Source organism: Electrophorus electricus, chromosome 11 (assembly GCF_041902795.1).
Source record: "Electrophorus electricus isolate QZ-2024a chromosome 11, ASM4190279v1, whole genome shotgun sequence".
NCBI lineage: Eukaryota > Metazoa > Chordata > Actinopteri > Gymnotiformes > Gymnotidae > Electrophorus > Electrophorus electricus.
The window spans coordinates 5,007,501-5,029,833 of NC_137507.1; the positions used below are offsets into that span (position 1 = coordinate 5,007,501).

General features: G+C 43.2%; 1 protein-coding gene across 2 annotated transcripts in view; it reads right to left on the minus strand.

Moving 5' to 3' along the window:
- Positions 1-22,333, minus strand: part of me1 (malic enzyme 1, NADP(+)-dependent, cytosolic) — a 53,131-nt gene that overhangs the window by 9,048 nt on the left and 21,750 nt on the right. For both annotated transcript variants that reach the window (XM_035528446.2, XM_035528447.2), the window contains 4 exons: positions 22,178-22,327; positions 10,352-10,427; positions 9,122-9,283; positions 2,746-2,849 (listed from right to left, as the gene is read on the minus strand). In XM_035528446.2, coding sequence (XP_035384339.1) covers positions 2,746-2,849; positions 9,122-9,283; positions 10,352-10,427; positions 22,178-22,327 — 492 coding nt within the window. The remainder of the gene's footprint in view (positions 1-2,745; positions 2,850-9,121; positions 9,284-10,351; positions 10,428-22,177; positions 22,328-22,333) is intronic.

The window sequence follows — 22,333 nt, forward strand, 5'->3', positions numbered from 1 at the left end:
TTAGCCTCCAACTTTCTCAGTGCTTCTCTCAGCCTTTCTCTGTCTCGCTGTGTGTGTGTTACCTCATCTCTGGCCTCTCCAGGGGATCAGGTTCACCTCGCCCCAGTAGGGCAATGAGAAGAGAGACTATCCTGCACTGTAGGCTCCTAAACATACATGCAGGCTATTGGCTACTGGCACAAAGGAGAAAGCCCCCCCCCCCAGCCTCCATTCTGGCATGCTTATAAGCCAAAAGAACAATATTACTCATTCTCACCAAGGTAAATCAGTCACCCAGCAAAGCAGGAGGCAGACGTGCATTTGCTTGGTCTGCGGGTGCTGAGGGCTCATTGTGGCTATCGCAAGGCCTCTGCAGAACTGCTCAGCCTTTCTTATGCTAATAAAATGCTCAAAATGGCTCTCCAGGATCAGGGGGGATCCTCACATTGTGGATTGCTCAGACGGATGGCGGGGACTGCAAAAGTAAGAATGGAAGGATGTAGAAATGAGAGACATTTGAAAGAAAAAAACGGTGCGTGGCTCTCTCAACACCAGGGGCCATGTGCCAAGGGCTAGACATGGTGCAACCTAAAGAGCTATAGAAGGGTATCACCACCCAAACCACACTTCCCGTGGCCTTCTGCAGAGAACGCCAAGGATTTTGAGGGTCCATCCAAACACAGCTGTTCAAGCAAGGCCTCTACTTATAACTGCATAGACATGTTAGCATACATACCCAGTGTATTTAGACAAGATCATAACTTTAAAAAGAGCCAGTGTTCCATCTATAATTGTGAATTTGGAGTGAATTTCTCAAACGAGCGCATCATAGGCTTGCTGGGAGAGTGTGTGTTTCTGACTGTCGGTTGCTCATTGGGGTTGGGATCTCTCCACTGTGTGCCCACACAGACTTCCTGATCTCCATGGGTTCCCATGGGTCCCCACCACTCATATGCAAAATAAATTTCAGTTGCACCCGAGAGAGACATAGTCTATCAGCAAACTTTATTGGATAGAACTTTGATGGAAATGCAATCTTCACCCCCCTCCTGCCAACCACACACACCACCTCCACACCCAGCCTTGGGGCTTGAGAGCATTGCTATCCCCTGCACATCCATTGTCAGGCTCCCTCACCGCAGCAGCGGGGCTGATGGGCAGTGTGCCATGATGGGGCACTGAGGAGGCCCTAATGAACTCATTTGCAGTGGTGTCGGTCTGGGGGCTTACCCTGGAACTTTGGGAGAAAGTGCCATACATGTGAAAAGCAGCTACGACTCCCCGATAGCCACTACAGTTTGAATACACAGAGAATGCTAAAGGAAAATATATTCTTGATTTGACTGGGCCATAAAAAAAAAAAAAAACCTAAAAAAAACATACGTGCTCTATTTAGCATGTGAAAAACAGTTTGCTGTATTGCTTTGCTTTGTACTCCTTTGCGTGTGTGATAGGGAGTTTGTCTGAACAATGTCCTCAAAGACTGTGTTCTCACTCTGGTTCCTGTTATTGTTAAAAGCATTTAAGACCAAAAAGTGGACTCATGGGAGACAGATTCCTAGTTGAAGGGAAAGGTGAGAAATTAAGTTTTCAGAAGATGCTGGAACCATTCAGAACTGGAACCATTCTTCTTGAACCTGCAATTGCACTTGAAAGCTTAAAGTTATGCTGATTATATTATTTCTTCATTTGAACATCAATTTGCCAATAAAACAGAATCATCTATTTAAAATTTGATTTCTTAACAATGTTGTTTGAAAAACGTATATGAAGATTTGGGCATGAATTTACAGAACATATTTTAGATTAGATGACTTCCTGCAAATTAGATTTTTCACAGATCCACTTCTTTGTGCATATATTTTCTCGACATGGGGAGTAATGCTTTCAGTCTGTAGAAGTCTTGAATTATTGCTGATCTGTGGAAGAATGTTCGTATCGACAATTTTCACCAAACCTGAGCACTGCACTACAGGTACATATGCAAATGCATACTTCAAAGTTCATTCCCAAGTCATACAGGAAAACCTCTCTCATGACTTGAAGATCATTTGCTGAGCAAATCGTTATGACAATGCCTTGTGGCTTTCGTCATCTCATGCTATAAAAAATGGAGTGGAGTTTATTAAATACCGCCAGCCTGTAATCACTCATTGCAATCTCCAAACCCATAATCATTTCATTTTCCACCAAATCTGCTCTTTTGGGGAAAACAGCCCCATCGTTTTGTATCTACCCAGTTATTATGGCGTCATGGCTTCCATGCTGCCATCTGGAGACGAATCACACACTGAGGTCTCGGACCTTCCGAATTCTGTTCCATGCAGCGAGAGCCCTGTGGGTACTTTGAGCTTGGCACAAGCCAACCACGTCAGAAGGGAGGGCAGATGTACCAATGGGTTCAGCCGGGACAAGCAAACACGCACACACACTCACACTCAAGCACGCTCGCACACGCACCATGGGGAATGTGTCGAGAGGGAGGCGGCGCTCTGACCGCTGAAGTCCGATTTGACTCTCTGGTGTCCACAGACCCAGGGGCGTGCTCCCCAAACCCTGCATTCCTGCAACGCAACGGCTCAGCTATGCATACAGAACTGCAGGCCTTTCCATTAGAGCAATAATGCAGGAAGGGCAAGACAAAGGGGAGTGGGAGAGAGCGCAAGAGAGTAAGAGAGGGAAAACAGGAGAGACACACAGAGGAAGACGGACCAAAAGACAAAGAGAAAGCTAAGAGAAAGATGGGGGGGGGGGGGGGTGATGTACCTGCTTGTTACAGCCTTCATGAACTCATCAATCAGCTCGTCGTAAGCCTGTCCTCGGACTCGCTTATGTTTCAGCCCTATGTACAGAGGGTCCTTCAGTAGTTCCTACAACATGGAGAGAGCAATCCTGGACTTCACCAGAGCAACAGACAAAGACAGTACATCCTGACCAGAACTTCCCACTATTTTTATTACACCACGTGTTATGAAATGCCAGTTTTGTTTAACCTATAATAACGCTAAGCATTTGCCCTTTTGATCATTCCTTCTTTAAAATAACCAACTCCAAAAACAAAACTGTAGAAGTAAAACCTCCTCACACATCATAAACAAATATGTGAATCAAAAAAGTGGTTTCAGCCTCTCACATTCTTAAAAAACTGTGAAAAATTGTCTCCCTGAGCCTGCAAAGAAAACATTGATCACAAACATTTGAATGCACTGACAACCACATCCCCATGTAAGATCTTATATTGAAGGTCACCAGACATTTTTTTTTAATGGGGATTTGTACAACACCCCCTAAACCGATCTGAACCTTCCTTCTCACACTGTATCGGTCTCCTCTTTCAGGAAAGATTTATTAAGAATTTTAACACAGCATTTATATGAGAGAGAGCGAGAGAGAGAGAGACAGAGAGAGAGAGAGAGAGAGAGAGAGAGAGATAGAAAAAAGGGGGGATTATTAGGTCCTTCTGTCTTTCTTTAGAAATCTGGTGTCAACTGAGGAAGAAGTTTGGTCATAGTTTATGAACGTGTTCGCCCTTCATAGACATGAAGGGAGTACAGCACAACAAATTTATTATGTTTAATAATCCCAGTACAGGTTTGCCCTGTCAAAGAAGTATATTTAGCTTGGCCTTTCCATCGATGAGATCCATTTGGATGGGCCACTGAATGAAGAAAACTGAGGTCTGTGTTCATGCAACACAGACACACACACATGCACACATGTACACAAAGCAATGTTTGTGTAATGTTAAACATGTGTTGTAGTTTGTTCTCGATTGACTTCCTATGGGCTCTTGATTGGACAGACACCATCAGCTCATACCAGAATCCCCCATCAACATCAGCTTGAAACATCCATCCAGCTCTTTATAATGATAGAGCTTTTCTGCTGACTTTTTATTGGCAATTAGCCATGTTTGCTTTGAAAGTGTTTGCTTAAATTTAAAAGCACAGTGCAACCCCCCCCCACAAAAACCATATATATATATACCTGCCAGGAACACCAAACTAAAGCTGGGCAAAGCAGTGCTTTGTAAACAGCAATTCTGTAGAAATTTCATCATCTTGTCAATGTCTGTCATGGTTTGAGCCAAGTCACTGTGCAGCTCCTCTCGTGTATCAAAATATGAGCTAAGGAAATGGTACTGAAGCCAAACTAATCAATTTAGAGAGCAGGTCATTCTTGGACACTGCTGTGCATAGAAAAATCAAACACCCCCCCAGCTTTGCATGCAATTGCAGGCATGCAGTTCCAAAAAGGCTGCTGTGATCATGGTCGGTCGGTCAGTGTCTCTGTCTCTGTCTCTGTCTCTGTCTCTGTCTCTGTCTCTCTCTCTCTCTCTCTCTCTCTCTCTCTGCTATACCCGAGGAAGGAAACCTCAGTGGCAGGAACCTCAAGCCAGACACTTCTAGTTACATAGCAGTTTTGGTCTGAGGAGACGCAAACGCTTATCAGTCATTGCACAACATGCATATTTTAATCATTGTATGATTTGTACACAAGATGCATGGTTACAAACACATGCTTGTTAGGTTAATGCGTTTAAGCTTTTGAACGTCCAACCAGTAGTGACACCCCCCACCCCCGGTCAAAAAAAAGCTAACATGGCTCTCAGATTTTGTTTCGACCAAAACGCAACATACCCGACTCAAACCACTGAGCCATAATGGCCTTCAGCAAGTGCTTCACTTAGGTGATTCAAAAGTACTACATATAATTTAGGATGATCTTTTGTCCTTACATGAATGCAAGAAGCCCTTGGTAAAGACTTTTGTTTGCTTTATGAGCATTTGTTGCTCATTGTGTGTGTGTGTGTGTGTGTGTGTGTGTGTGTGTGTGTGTGTGCGTGTGTGTGTAGGTGCACATTTAGGTGTGTGTGCAGGTGTACATTCAGTCTGTGGAACTAGCTAAAATGAGAAATGAGGTAATGAGATATGACCTCTTTCATTCTGGGATTAATCCTGAGTTTCTCTCTCTCATTCTCTCACTCTGTGTGTGTGTGTGTGTGTGTGTGTGTGTGTGTGTGTGTGTGTGTGTGTGTGTGTGTGTGTATGTGTGTTTGTGTGTGTGTCCTCTTTCAGGTGAGAATGAGGTCTTTCAGCCAGCAGGTCTGCTCTGATGCTGAAGAGAGGGAGAAAGAGAGAGACACACACAGAAGCACAGAAGGACAAACAGTGATAGAGGGGTGGGGTGGGTAAGAGCTTTTTGGCTTTTTGAGACTCTCTGCTTTAAGCCACACAATACAGACAGACACTACATTGTTTCGAATGACATCATTAGGTCTCCATTCAATGTGTGTACGTGTGTGTACGTGTGTGTGTGTGTATGTGTGTGTGTGTGTGTGTGTGTGTGTGTGTGTGTGTGTGTGTGCGTGTGTGTGTGTGTGTGTGTGTGTGTGTGTGTGTGTGCACGTGCATGCATCTGAGGTCATATGAGGGAATAGCAGTAATGAGTGCAGAGATAAAGAGGTTCTCTTCCACAGCAGGAAAACTGAACTGTAAGTCCTGGTCACAACACTGCAGCTCTACAGCCCCAATATCTCTGTATGTGTGTTTGTTTGTGTGTGTGTGTGTGTGTGTGTGTGTGTGTGTGTGTGTCAGTGTCCCACTCAGCTCCCACAGGACATCAGGATGAGAGTCCTGTTTATATAACGCACAACACACGTGGCAAAGGAAGTGAACAAAAAATGAACCTAGCAGACTGTGTTTACTCAGTGTCTTTACAAACATTCCCATATGTAGTACACGGGTTTACAGACTATGATGATTAATTACACTGTTTGAAAAAATGCCACACCCACTCCTGTAAGACACAACCATACAAGGCTCCTCCTAGCAAACATTTTTTTTTGTAATCAATATTTACTTTAAATGATTAATTACTACATTGCTCCAGAAAAAATGGTGCACAGATCAGGCTGTGGCGAGTCCAGCATGCAATAGTTAGTTATCTATTAGATAGTCATCAGTCTAATACGTTTATTAGATGGGAGAGAAAAGAAATCACTGAGCTGTGCTGGTCTCTGCCCCTCCAGGCCTGTATGGCCACTGCTGCTACCCTATTAAATTATCAGAACATTCCACTGAACTTCTCTTAAATATACCTAGAATACCAGGTGGTCGGGTATAATTTTGGGTATAAGGTAAGGAAACTATAACAAAAGAAATGCCTGATGTGAATAAAGGAAGGTAGTAGTGAAATAATGTTTGATTTTGGAAATGCATGCCTTGAGGAACTGCAATCAAACCAAGCTAAATCATCCCACTGTCTACAATCCCGGTACTTACGCCTGGTTAATTAAGCATGAACGGTAAGCCTGGCTAATCATGAATCCTGTTATAATCAGCTGTTTTCACAGACCCTAGAACAGTCTTTCTCTGCAGAGTCAGCACTCTAGGGCACCACTGTCACTCGAGTGTCTGATTCTAGAATGGCAGTCCCTTTCTCTGAATAGAATCCACTAGCTCTGGACATTCTGATCTCACTCTTCAGGCATCTGTATGAAACAGCAGCAGACTTAATCCTCTAATAAGTCCCATTTCATTATTCAGCTGCCTGAAATACTCCCTCAATAGAGACATGAACACACACACACACACACACACACACACACACACACACACAAACATGCAGTGAGTTTGCAATCATTAGATCTGTCATCTCTTTAGAATATGATGAAAATAGAAGAGTTTGTAATGGCCCCAGGTTGCATCCACATTAGGCCAAAATGTATAGTACTTAAGCAGAAGGCTCATGCCCTTGGTATAAGAGGGCTCCATTGCAACCTCCATAAGACTGCAGTCTGGCTCTCAAGATTGGCCAGACTGATCCATGAGAATATGCAGATGATGAGAGATTGGAGACCTCACATACTGTGTCATGCTGGGAAGAGGATGTGTGTGTCTCTGTGTGAGGGATGTATCACATTTTACGTTCCATATCAAAGTACTTTATTTTATATTCCAAAACGAATTACTTCGCTGCAGTCTCTCTCACTCTCTCTCACTCAGTGACAGTCTCTCTCTGTTTCTCTCACTGTGTCTGCTTGTAAAGGTGCATTCCTAATCTCTATAAAAGCTGTGACTCACAGACTTGTGTTTGAAGGTTTGTGCTGTGCGTTCAGAACAACGGCAGCTCCACATCTGAAGCCGAATCTCAGCAGGACCCAGCTGGACCAACTGATCCTCTAAGGGATCTTACCGTCTCCTTTGTGAACTCCTTGGTTGCTCCTTCCAAGAATGCAAGAATGCACTTTAGATGTTCTCAGCTCATGTGGCAAACTTGTACAGGTTTCTTATCTTCATTCTCAGAATTCACCCTCTCTAGCGAGGCCACCTAGGGGCTTGTTAGGCATCTTGTCATATCCAGGCTTGACTACTACATTTCACTCTGAGTGGGTCTCCCTATCTGTGAATGCTGCAGCTTAGCTGATCTTCAAAATTCTCCCATGTCACTCCACGACTGCATTCACGTTACTGATTCTGATAACTGGCCACAAAGTTCCAATGGAGCTATTTCTTTCTACTTTATGGCAGTAGTCAAAACCGGATCGATACCTGGAGAACTTCAAGCTTCAAGTATGGCTCGGCTTGACCGTCATCCTTGAAGACTTATCGAAGACGGGCTTCAGTGCTCTGTGCTGACACCCAGCTAGAGGAATGAGCTCCCACTGGCTGTCTGAGAGTCCCTTGCTCTCATCAAATGCCAACTAAAGATTCATCTCTTACAGGAATATTTTATATTTATACTTTGTCAAGTGTCTTGTTTTTGCGCCAAATGTGTCGTAACTGCACTCAAATTGTCTCATATTTCATAGAATTTAATTATATTGTATTATATCTCTCAACATAGGTTTCAGCACTGACTCTTGTTTGAGGCAGTATCTCCAGTTGAGGTTTTTTTTAGTCTCTTTCTTCTGGCTCAGGATACTTTTCTGAGTAGACAACTAATTTGGTCGCTCTGGATAAGCATCTGCTAAATGCCATAGATGTAAATCTAAGCGTATACTCTGTGTGCCACCATAAAGGGGGATTTGAGAGTGGTATGCTCCATCTCCTTAAGCGAAGTCCACAGCTGGCAATCAGTGCCGTGACCCAATCAGCTCGGGTTTGTTCTATCCCACAAGCCCCTCCTTCTCTTTATTGAGTCATGTTATGGGTGTAGCTCAATGCAGGATGGCTTTAAGGTATGGAATAAAAGGAGATGAAAGTAAAATATCTAGAAAGCCTAGAAAATACTGTGCAGCAAGTATTATAAAACTGTGTGGTAAATATACCACACAGCGTATAGGGCCTATACAGCTCTCTGAATACATTCATCACAGCTTGCTGTAACGTGGCTTGTTCTACTCTGAGAAAGCCTGCATAAAAATAACAGGAAAAATAACAGACCTGTGGTCAGACTGAAACAGAGAATCAACATTACAGAGGAGGGCCTCATGGAGAAGGCTGAGGAGCTGGAAAGGTCAAAAGGTCATCAGTGAGGTAATGTTGATAAAGTTATCAGCTTGTGTCAGTAATACTAATGTGAGCACCACTGTTGATGCAGAAATTTCTACTTAGTTCAGGTTTGCATGACCAAATGCAACTACAGGGCTCTCAAAGCAATGTAAAAATGTAAATGATCTATTCCTAATACTTAGAAAAAATGTTATGGTCCCTTTTTTACTTACTCTCTCTGCACCTCTAATGACAGGGATTAGCACACACCAACGCCCACACAAACACACCCTCCTCCCCACTTCCACACATACACAAACACACCCACCCACACAAACAGTCCAAGCCACCCACACACACACACACACACACACACACACACACACACACACACACACGTGTGCCAGTATTTTCAGTTGGTTCGTGATCATTTTATTCTCTTCTGTACCTCCAGATTGTAGTGTGGATCATTTATTGCCACATTAACCTGATTCTCATAAATTACTGTTTGACAGTTTATTTATGCTAGTGCCCACTGACAGGGTGGGGTGGGGGTCATACCACCAAACCCAACTAGCAAGCTCAGATATTGTACCTTTGTGTTTCTAAATCCCTGTGTGTGGCTTTGGCTCGACCTCCCCTAGCAGGTGAGCTACAGGAGCATGTTTGCACATGGTGAACTTTGAGACAGGGTGGTGACGTCTTACTGTGTTGTCTGTGCCCACATCCAGCATGACGGGGAGGCAGTGTTGGGGCGGCATGCCCCCGCAGGCTGTGTACAGGGCCAGTTTGCCCACGGGGATGCCCATGCCATAGCAGCCCAGGTCCCCAAGCCCCAGGATCCTCTCCCCGTCTGTCACCACGACGGCCTGCCAGCGACAGCACACGGCACGCAAACAGAGGCAGTTATCACGCAAGAATAGGAGTCATCATGCAAGAAAGGGAGTCAACACCATACAACAAACGTCAGAAGCAATCACCACAACATGCAACAACTTGCCACAGTACTTAACACAACCCAACAACACTGTACATGACAGAGACAGCACAACATGAGACAGGACAAAACACAACAGAGGCAGGACAGGCACAGTCAACACAGCACCACAGCGCATGACAGACAACACAGCATCCAGGGAGGCAGTCAGCACAATGTGTCAACATCATGTACATCAAAGAAAATCAGCACAACACACAACAATGCAATGCATAACAACACAACACACAATGCAACACGTAACAACACAACACACGAGAGAGATACAGAGTCAATGTATTATTAAGCACCAATCTGTGACTTCAGTCAAAGACTTTGCAAGATCTTGGATCAACAAAGAAACGTCCTGAATGGATTAGAAACACTGTGATTTTTAACTGCATTGTAATGCTCTACAATTAATTATGCCATGCTGTACAATGAATGACCTATTTGTATTACTGTGGTCTTTGAAGGATTTTAAACTGGTTACTTAAAATAGGTCCTTTCCATGTTTGATCAAGAAAGCCTCTTCAGGCCGTGCAGTATCATATTATATATTGATTCTAGTCCAGTAAACAAACAAACAAGAGCAGCTGAGACGCGTGGCCACAGGCCACGTATCCAAAAATAAACACATTCTCATGCGTTTCATATTTCCATTACTAAGTGCAATTATAGTGAGCATTAACTGTTTTACTGCTTCAGTTTTAACAAATATTCTCAGCCTCCCATAAGCCTCCAGTGCACGACATCATCGTCCTAATGAGGTCTTTATGCTTATTGAGCAAAAATATTGAGATTGTTTTTTTTCTGTGAAATTCACATATATTAGGAGCTGATGGTTTTGGAATTGCCTGAAGTTGGTTTAGTGTTTGTTTAGAATCATTTCCGCCTTTTCTTCCCACAGCAGATCTTGGGCATTGGGATGAACAGTATAGGAGTAGAAAGAGAGTCTCACCCGAACATCCTTCTCTGGCCAGCTCTGCAACAGTGTGGGGATATGGGAGCGGTCATGAACGGTGATGAAAAGACCCCTAAAGAGACAAAGAGTGAAAGAGAAAGACAGACAAACAGACAGGCAGAAAGGGAAATAATTCATGAAAAGTTGCCAATCACTGTGGCAAATTGTCAAAACAAGATACACAGACTTTATTATTTTTAAGCATGTCTGCTTTTCATTTATTAACCACAGGCCGTTTAGTAAAGAACACAGGATTAGCAGACAATGAAAGTGCATTCATGAATGTACACTCATAGCAGAGGTTGAGTCACATCAGCAGTGCTGATGTGGCCTGCAGTTCCAGCTTAGACTGGTGTAAGCCAGGCCTCAGAAAGAGTGAGTGAAAGAGAGAGAGAGAGTGAGAGTGAGAGAGTATGAGAGGGAGAGGGAGAGAGAGAGAGAGGGAGAGAGAGAGAGAGAGAGAGAGAGAGAGAGAGAGAGAGAGCGAGAGAGAGAGAGCACGAATTAAAGAGCGCTTGTTGGCTCCAGAAGAATATTGAGCTCACAGTCATGTGGTAAAGAAGATATAACACTCTTTTTCCCTTTCCCTTTTGTTTTTTGTAAATGCACATGCAAACTTTGCAGTGCTTCTGAGAAATGAGTGAAGAATAAGAGGACAACTGTTTTGGATGGTCCAGCAGACTAGGTTTATGAAACAGAGTAAGGTATGGTAGGGAACGTCTACAGGAAACCTTTGTTGAAACCGCAGGTTAAAAAGTAAACAGAATCCATCAGTTTAAGAATTGTATTCTTGGTACTTAAAATAATGATCACAAATTCATATAAATAATAACAAACTATGATCACAAGTTGTGAGCCTGTGTGTGCTCAGTGTAGCAGGAACCATATACTTCACACACCATACAGGCACTCTCTCTCTCTCTCTCTCTCTCTCTCTCTCTCTCTCTGTTATGACATTCACATCAAAAAGCTAAATTCCCTTTCAGTTTGATGAACTGGTGGAACCTTCCACTGACATTCCTACACATTCCATACAGATATCCCATTTAGACTCAACTAAGTAGAACAATTTGCAATTTGCATGACCTTTGGCTGACTGTAAACTGAGAGGGTAGTGGATGGAAGTGGTCTGATGACCATATAAGGGGGCATGACCTGGAGAGGTGACCAACTAAGGACTAAGCCTTTGTTTCACACCTAGTCCAGCCAAATCATACCCGACTAAACTCACCAACCTACCATATATTGATTCCTTAGACGAATCAGTTCATTGTCAGAGTCAAAGGACTTTTGTTTAAAAAATCCTGCTGTTGATGGTCATTGAATAGGCCAGAGCAGTTACTGCTGTCATTCCAGTGTTTGGAAAAGCAAAGTCAAAACCATTAAGTAAGAGTGGGATGGTAGAACAGTGGAAATCTACCTCCAAAACTTCTCATCTGCAGCTGACCCTTGGCTGACCTCAACAGCTCCCAGTAGGTGCGAGAGGTCTCAGCAAAACACAACCGTGACCCGAGCACCAGGCTTATGTGACCCACAGCAAGACGCCAACTTTGCTGAGAGGAGGCTGCCAACAGCCTCAGACCTCTGGCTCTTGTCAGCACAGCAGAGAGTGAGAGAGAGACAGAGAGAAAGTGGAGAGAGAGACTGAGAGAGGAGAGAGACCAGACAGACACACTGAGAGAAAGAAACCAGAGAGAAAGGGAAAGAGAAGAGAGAGACAGAGAGTGAGGAGGCAGGTAGACAGAGAAATACAGAGCAAGACACACGGAGAAAGAGGAAAGAGACTGAGGAGAGTGAAGAGAGAGAGATAGAGAGAGAGAGAGAGACAGAGAGAGAGCCAGACAGAGAGAGAGAGAGAGAGAGACAGAGAGAGAGCCAGACAGAGAGAGAGAGAGAGAGAGAGAGAGAGAGAGAGAGAGAGAGAGACAGGGAGAGACAGAGAGAGAGAGAGAGACAGGGAGAGACAGGGAGAGAGAGAGATAGAGAGAGAGAGAGAGAGAGAGAGAGAGAGAGAGAGATAGAGAGAGAGAGAGAGAGAGACAGGGAGAGGATCGAGCGAGCAAGAACACCTCTCTCAGCAGTTAAGCAGCAGGGCCACCCAGTAATGCTATGTGTCTCATGTTGATTATTTTTTGCTGAGGAAAAAGAAAAAAAATGTAAAAGAAAGAAATCTGAACCAAAAACTGAAAACAATGTCAGGCCTTCACATTAAGCAAGTTAAGAGAAGAAGCGGACCAAAGGCATATTAAATTAGATTTAAAAGGAAGCTTCTTCCAACATTAACACCCAACACTCTATTCAGATAAGCTGCAAGCGAATGATCAGTCCAAAACACAATACGACCTTCCAACGAACTGCAGAGGTGAGAGAAGTCAAGCTCAATACACTCAGCTTGACAGTGCTGGTGTCCTTCCCCATCACACAGAACAGGCTGTGAAGAAACTGGGGGCAGCAGCATGGGGTAGGAGCTCTAGTGGTCCCAGTTGTCCTGCGGTCATAAACTGACCAGTGAACACAGTGATGACCTGTGCATGTCAACACATGGGCTGTAAATGCACACTTATAAAATGCACATATAACACGGTTGTACCTTAAAAAAGTGTCCAGTAAGGAGCAGGGTAAGGGCATCTTATAATGTGGATATACCTACACAGTAATAATAATAATATCCAGTTATTCGAGCTCATCCACAGATGTTCAGTTTATCTGCTTTGTCCCAAGTCTACACAACCCCACACAACCCTGTGAGTCACTTTGACCCAGACAACCATGTGCATTCACTAGCACTAACTGGGCCGATCAGAATTCCGAAATGTTTTGAGTTCAGGAGGTCTTATAGGGCGGTCACAAAGTGACCTATAACCTAACAAAGATGGAAGTGTCAAAAAGGAAATAAGTGTTCACTGACAATAGCATATACTGCCAGGAAAATGCTCAGTTTATTGCCTTGGAGCAAGACTGTTTCAACAGAGCCCTTGACTACTTGACACTTGGCCTTAAACGCCTCCAATACATAGTTCTGGCATACTGTTTTGAGCAATAGTCAAACACATCTTGTACTGTACTGAGAAACTTAACCGATACTGATGTGCATGTTGCAGGGGAGGTGCAGAGTTTAATGGTTTCCTAGGAGACAATTCAGATCGAGGGTTTGATAAGTGGCCTTTGAGTGGATGTGTTAGAACAAGAACAACTAAACCCTGAACACTAAACTCACCCCTACATTATTGGTGTTTACTTAAGAGACAAGCTCCTCTGGTTCATGTCTGAGGGGTTCTAAGGCTGGAGTCTTATCTGTCTCTGCTTGGCATTGGTTTTTGTAGGACTGACAACAAAACTGTAACCTTCATTCCCAATCCACTGTCCAGATCCATAAAAACATACTCTAAATTTAGTCGAGCTTTGAATTGATACACAAACCACTGAAAAGAAAGAGCAATGCTAAATTGTAAAATATCTTGGTAAATGATCCGAGGAAAAGGGGAAGTGTCAAATCCATTCTGAGGCAAAACATACAGAATGCAGTGACATATGTCCCTGAAACCTTACTCTAGCTCTCTTTCCGTATGTGTGTGTGTGTGTGTGTGTGTGTGTGTGTGTATGCATATGTGAATGTGCTTGGCTGAAGTAGGATAAAAGTACATTTTGGAAACATATGGAAGAATGGAGGATCAGCTCCCCCCCCCCCCCCCCCCCACTGTAGTCGCAATTGACATAAACAATCGCCTTCTTCTTTGTGCAGACAGACTCACAGCTGCAGAGGACAGTTTAGTATTCGATTATTCCAGTAAGGGATACACCGCATGAAAGGTATTTCAGCTCCCCAAACTGGCTGAATTCTACCCTCATACCTGGACATGGACAAGCCCAGCTCCTGTCCACAGAAAAACAGACCATATCCTCGCTCAGAGGTGCAGTCACTCCAAATCTCACATTAAACAACCCTAAAGTTTAATTACACTAACCAAACTTTTTGTTGGCCCTGTGGGCAGGTGTAGCAGACCTGTTTGCAACTGTTGGAAAATCTCTAGAATGTTTTCAGCTATAGGTTGACAGTTCTTTATCTGAACTTTCTGAAGCCAACCACAAACACAAGAATGTCAGTAGGTTAACAGGCTAATAGTTCTTGAATTTCTCTTCTTACAAAAAGATACAGGTTAAGAAACTTATGTGTCTGTGTGGGAGTAAAACACAGGCAGCTCCTTGGCCTTAGCTCCAGACTGCGAAAGCACTCACATTAGGCATCTTACATAACAGAGGAAAGTACCGCTCCACACAGACACAGATACGCACACACTCACACACACACACACACACACACACACACACACACACACACACAGACACACACACACGCCCTCTCACTCTCTGCTAAATTAATCTGTGTTAGGCTAGCAGTATGAAAACCAGGCACAGATACATTTCAGCCACATTTTCCATCTATTATTAAAGTTTTGGTGTGCAACAGGCAATAGAATAGTTAGTAGAAAGGATTTGGAAAGCTGCATGGAATGGTGGATGGGAATTTCATCTTACAATTCACATTTACTCTATATTTATATACAGTATGATCTGGTACCATTAGAAAATATAGTGGAGCCAAATCACATATGAAAACTGCATTAGCTTCTTTAAGCATGCTGATCTTTCTTTAGGGAGTATATAAACTCAGAGAACCATAGTGATGACACAAAATTCAGACAATATTGTATGAAGATTAAAATTATGATGATGTAGCATGATTAAAAACTATATGTGTGACAGTGATGTATGTCCATACTGTTACAGATAAATATGGGTTGAATTTTCCATCTGCAGGAATCACGCAAGTCATATCCATTGTAAAAGCAAATTTACCTACGACCCACATGCATAATTCCCCTGGAACAGATGAGCCTGAGCTTGCAGGTCACATGAGGCCACATTAGCTTCTTGTGGGCCAAATGTTGAAAGTGTTCACTGAAAATAAGTCCATATACTTCTGATGATCTATTTCCCAAGGAAGCACAGACCCTTATAATGTAATGCAATAATGCAACAGTAATATAATTATCTGAATGCACCTGTTAAAACTTAGATAGATCAACTCAAGATGTATCCGTCAAGGCTCACCCCCAACCCCACCCCCACGCTGTGGAGACAGATCAGCACTCTCTGACCTTTACTTGCTTAAGAAGTCCTAACACATGGTAGGTGCTGCTTCAGTGTGCCAAGTCAGACTGATTTTAAGATACACATCTTTGAAGAATGCTATGCAAGCCCTAATCTGTCAGGTGGAGTTCACTGACAGGGTGCAGTCCTAAAACACTTTGGCGGATGGAGTCCTAAAAAACAGGCAGCCATGTGCAGCAATACCTAACCAAGGACTTAAAGTGCTCAAAAAACTTCCAAAAAACATTTAATTGTGCCATAGGGAAGGCCCCACCTCAACCTTGATTCATAACAATGCCTCTACTGATCGTGTCATCAAAGATCATACCAATGCTCAGATCCAGCATTGCTTGATTGGTTCCAGCAATACAGTTGGGCACTGTTACAAAAATCTTGCGCTGTTATTTTTCACCATTTCTATTCCAGTAGGTGAATGTATAATAATGGAAACATTCCACTCAAGAACCTGAAAGGCTTACACGGGAAATAGAAACACTTATACTGAAGTATAAAACTAAACTAGTTTATAGCCACAAGTGTTCAGAGCTGTATATGTCTGACACATACATAAGCAATATACATTTGGAATTCACGTCAGCGATAATTTACAATGGCTATTAAGAAACCCAGGTTTACTGCATACCATAGTACATTATTTAATTAAACAAGAAATAACAGGTGAAGTGTCACAGGTCACAAATTCAATGGAATTTGAAGCAGTGTGCAAGACCTTCAGTTATTAACTCTCCACATGCCTGTAACACATTCACCTACACCATAATGCATTAACCTGCTTGGAACACAACCAACTGCCTGTAACACTGCTCCGGATGAAAACAGACAGGGCAGCACAGATGCCTCTCTCCATATTTCTCTTTGTTATTTTCCCACAGATTTTGGGTAGAGGAGATGGAAATAAAACTTCCCACATGCACAGCTATTTGACAAAATGTGTTTCCAGTGTCTCCCGGCTAAAGGATTTTCCTATGTGAACACATTAGACGAACAGCTGTTAATGATGAGGCCAGCAAGATAGCAGATGAAGAGGTGGATTTACATGTGACACCTAACAATATATGATAAAATGCACACTGAAACCGCAATAAGTAATTTAATAAATAATAAATTCCAAAAGAAAAAAATGTTATCACTAGGTCTTATTAGGCAGACCTGGCATTGCCAATTCATTCACAGGCTATTAAAAGCACTCTTTTAAAAGCCAATCCAAATAGACCTGAAGTCTTCCAATTTCTCTTTATTTCAGAGATTTAGGGCTTCAAAGAAATTAAGAGACATTGCAGGCTGACTGATGCAGTGGGTAAAATGACCAAGTCGCTGAACTGCAAGGTCCTATGTAGAATGTTCAAATATTTCCTACATCAAAAAGTCAAAGCACCATCTTGGAAAAACACCCAGGTTACCAATTTTCTAGACCTAAAACAGTCTGATGCCATAGAAAATTTCCATTTGTAGTGAAAGTCATCTGCAAAAAAAAAAAAAATGTCCCAAAGAGAGATTTCAAATTCTGAAGGGGAACCTCACCTCAGAAAAGACCTCTTCTTCAAGCAGCAACAATTTTTTTTAAATCACTAATCAACCTTATTTGTCAACCATCTTGCCCTTCAGCCCAAGCTAACTGCATATTATTGAACACCATCACCTCCAATTATACTAATATATAATAACCGCTTGATTCTGAAATGCATTCAATCGCCCAATGCAAGAATATTCTATGCACCTGCTATCTGCCCAACAAATTGGCTGTACTGGCATCTGACTGGTGCATAATCTGTTGATGCAGCCATAGCTACTTTACTTCTCTCGTTTAAATGCTATTTGTTATCGTAATCACCTTGCCGGAGGGCCGGCAGCGTTCCCTAAATTTCTCTTTTCACTCAACGTGCTCGGTGAGTGGTACCGGCAAGGCAGCTGGAAACAGTGGTCACTGTGATGGCACTGTTCCAAAGTGCCACATCTGGAGCTCCAGGCTATGATCCAGCAACATGAAACAGCTGGACTACGCTTGCATTGGCCAAAGACCACCATCAGATATCAGGGGTAGCAATGCATGCTGCAGAATCCACTTTAACTTTACAGATGCCAGGTCCAGTTTTCCAGCTTTCCACTTGTTGCTGTGTCCACCTCTGTGTCTCGTTTGCTCTTGCACTAAGGAGAGTTTCAGGAACTCCAAATGCAAGTCTGCATCTCCACACTACAGTACATACTTTCCCCATGGCTCCAAACTTATACCCTGCCACATATGACATTCTTTTCCTCTGATTAATATCAAACAATTAAAATTCTCCATCAAGAATGATCACGGTGAGACTTTCGCAGGGGAGAAGAGAAAAGCAGAGGCTGCTGTGGGTGCCAGCGTGGTTGGAAACTGAGGTTAAGGCAGGGTAGTTGCAGTATGCCTTCAATAGAGATGAACCATGATGAACCATGAGGCCTTTCACCACCAAACCCTCAGATAGTGAGTAGCTGGGTTGTTACCACTGAGTTGAATAAGCCTGCATTCAGGCAAATACACACACACACACACACACACACACACACACACACACACACACACACACACACACACACACACACACAAATTGCACTTGACAGAGAAACACAGCAGGCCTGCAAAAGACTCCTCCAGAATAAAAGATGCTGAAGGTTCTCATGCAAAAAATCCATTATAAAAGTCCTCTAACATCTGTCCTGATGTGCTTTGCTCACAATTGCACTGAAATATGAGCTTGATTTTTGTTAATATGCCTATTCTTGCCTAATTATCTGCCTGAGGAATGACAACACTATAAAAATACATCTGCCCTGAAGCACTGGACCTCCGACCTGACAGTATGGACAATGTCTTATTAGAAGGAACCTTGCTAACCAACCCTTGCTAAAGAAATGCCATTTAATAACCACTCACACCTCAACGTTTATGGATTAAGTTTGCTGTTTTATAGCTAGAAAGGAATTTCTAAACCTGATTCAATTCTTAAGATACATAACATTAGCTTCGAGTTGAATGCTGACCATTGCAGGGGCCATGCAATTGCATTCTTTGTCAATCCACAGACACGTCAGGGTTGCTCAGTTCTCCATAACAGCAACACTCATAAAACAGCATCAGTGTAAGTGTTTCAGATCAACAATGCGTGAGGCACACTGAGCCAGGCCCTTGTTGAGGTTTATCATAGTTTGACATCTCCTGAAACAGGAATGAGAGACAGCTCAAAACACACAACACACCCGACCAGGCAAGGGATACTTTCCAAGGTCTCCTTAATTTGGACTCTGGAGTGTCCACTTCTGATAGACTCTAAATTGAATCCAGAAGGCTGGAAAACCCTGAAAATCCAAACATCTCAAAGGGGGCTCGAGGTGAGGATGCCTGCCAAAGTGCAGCACAGCCCTGGCCATTGCTCAAGCCTTTTGCCTTTTCACAACGGCAGATTATTTGAAGTTTGAAGATTAAAAGTACAAAAACAATCCTAGTGTTCATGTTTTCACAAAACAAATATCAGTTCATTTAGGCACATTCGTGGAGACATTTTTGCCTTAGTGTTCTGAGGTCCTGCATATCATATGTATGTAATGTGATTCCTTTAGTGTTTTTACAGAAAAACCCCACCCAAAAAACCCCCACTTCTCAATTTAGGACTACTGTGAATTGTAAAAAAATTTACTGCCATAAGTATAACACTGCCAGTTGTGTGGACAGAATGACATGTTACTTATGGTATAGGTAAGAGCTACATACACTCTGTGTAATGAATGCACACATGTAGAAGAAGATCCAGTTGCAGAGGTTTTATTTTAGCAACCAAACTAATATGTGCAGTCAGACAGGTAAGCATGGTCGGGTCTGTCCGGGGTCGATGCAAGAGGTAGCGTTCAGGAGGTGTCCGAGGGTCAGGCAGGAGATGAGGTCTAGAAAGCAGGCAGGAGTCAATAACCGGGAAAGCACACAGGATGAGGAGACGCTCGGTACGCCACATAGAAGCAATACTTCGCGACTGGAGGAGAAGCTTATAAAGGTGGGTAATGAGGGAAATAGGAATCAGGTGTGCGCTAGAATTCCGGTGAGTCAGATCGGGGGTGTGTGCGAGTGGACGTGGCTGTGCAGGACTGAGGGTTGTTACTGGGGTTCATAACACTCTGTGTGTATGAGACAGAGTAGCGCCTGTACTGTGCCTTTACTTCTTTATACTGTAGGATGCCATACTCAGGCAGGCAATAACTGGGAATTATTTTACAAGGTTGACAAAGACCATAACAGAATTATTCTCCAAAGTGTTGCCACAGCTTTAGTCAGGTTATTGTAATCTCAAACCCTTCATGGGATCCCTCTTCCAGCTACAACCACAGGAAGACCTTAGGGAGAGCAGCTCTGTGAAGGTCACATTGCAAACACCTGGGCTAGATGAACACAAAGGAAGAGAAGGATAAGGGAAAAGATTTAAGATTTTTTTCTGATGTTAGGCACCGAAGTATCAGTCTGCACCCCAAAACACGTCCTCTCTGTCTGTGTTTCCTTTCAAAACCCCTGTGTGAAGTCATAGTTTGTTGAATGGCACATTCCTGAAATATGCGGGCTGCTATGAACCTCTTTGTTATCACAGGGTTTACTATTCCTGCAGGCATGGCCTTGCCGGCAGGTTCACAGGACTTGGAAACTTGGGACAAAATGGGATTTTTTTTTTCAGCCTGCTCGTGCCATGGCCAGAATCGCACAGTTGTTTTGCTTGAGTCTCTGTGTGTGGCCCAAACCCTTGAGCAAAGATCACAGACCGTGAAGTGGCTGCAGAGCATCTTTGACGGCTGGCATCAGGCTGTCCTTAGTTCTCACTCTGCGATTAACACGGTGTGGGATCATCTCCATCTTCACTTTTCATCAAACCTGCAGTCCCCAGTCACTTTCAAATTACACTGTAATTACACACCATTTCATCCCTCGTTTGGGTAATTGGAGTTTCTCTCTTTGGGGCCTCAGCTCTATGAGTCCCTTTACTTCACACACATGAAAGGAAAGGAGCTGAAAACTGTGGCACTCTTTAACTTTGCCCAGGTCATGAACGTAATGACGTTCTATTGCATAATTACTCTCCACTGCTCTTCCCCTTGCAGACCAACAGAGTCATGGTGCAGGATAACTTCATCTCTGTGCAACATGTTCACAAAAGCTGAGATGTGGTTCACTTTTTGTATGAAATTGTAAGAAGCTGTTGAGACAACATGCAAACTACACAGATACATATATGTATAAGTATTCCTGCATATATGTTTTGTATAAGCAGGCAAACTTCTCCTTGTTGTGTTGAAGGTGGAGGACTGCTAATGTCTACCAAAAGATGTATGAAGGATGGTGGTGGAAGTTAGAAAGCTTGGAGCTTTGGCTCAAAGACTTGAAGACTTATTGTCAGCTGTACTAGCCGCAGTCTGTGACCAAGACGGATCCTCACCCTGGATGCTGGAGCTCGGAAATGCGAACTGTCAGTTACAGTCCAGAATTCTGACACTGTAACGATTCATAACAAGAACTTAATGTCAACAGATGGCTTTTATTTTCACTTAATCCACATTTTAATTGGAGCATCTTAAAAATATATATTCTATGCATTAGTATATCTTAACTCTCCCCTTGTAACGGTGAGCGGTAAGTGGGCGGATGCAAGTGCAGAGAAGAACGAGATTTATTAGGGGCAAATCCAAAGTCATGGTCACTGGGGTAGTCCAGGGTCATTGAGCCAATACGTAGAGTACGGGGATATATGATAAGCTGTCACATTGCTGCTGGCTCGAGTGCCGATGGGCGTGGAGCAGAACGCACAGACTCCCTCGAACAGACACAGGTGAACGCAATAACAGGCGTGGAAAAACAGACGAGGGGGCAGACAAAACGAAACCAAGGAATGGAACAACTAGGAGGTAAAGGAAAACAGACACGAACCATGGAACCATGGAAACAGGGATGCCAGAAGGGTGGTCATTAGTGACATCCCTTTGCCTTCTATTATTTTTTCATGTCTTTTTGTTTTTAATAACTTTCTGAAAATTGCTCTTATTATTTTCTACCGTGTCATTTATGTCTTTAGTTTGACTTTGATGTGCCATGTGCCATGACATGCTTCCGTCTGGCACGCACTTGAATGCACTTGAATGCACTGTTTTACTTGGTATGCACTTGAATGCACTGTAATGGCACACTGATGGAGCCTGTGATGATAATAAGGCAATAGATGAACTCTGATTAGTGCTCGTTCTTTTCAGTAGCCAGCACAAAGTCAAGCCGTGGGTTGCCTTTTCTCACTGTTTCCTCATCATAACGCCGCAGCTTTAGAGATTGGACAGCTCTGCTTAAGCATTTATGAGAAAAAAAAAGCAAATTAGTCACATATTACAATTAGCCAGATACTGTGATGATACTGTATGCTATTTAAACTTTAAACTGAGATACAGTACAGTACAGAGAAAGGACCTGAATGTTACATTGATTTGTTGAGAAAATATAGATATCACAGCCACAAAGCAAGAGACTGATAACACTTGTCTTACAGAGCAAGAACTTAAATACCCGAGTGTGGCCTATACCTTCAGTGCCTCATGATGGTGTTATGACCCTCTTGGGCCATAATGTAACAAATAAAAAGACAGATGGGCCACTTCTCTTACCTGGGCCTCCTGAAGGTGAGGCCGTAATGCTGGCAGGCGGTGCCCACGGTGGGCGTGTACACGATTGGCATAAACCTCTCTATGTCTGAGGTCAGCACACGGTAGAACAGCTTCTCATTGCGGTCCTGAAGACCCATCAGAAAGACATATCTGTGA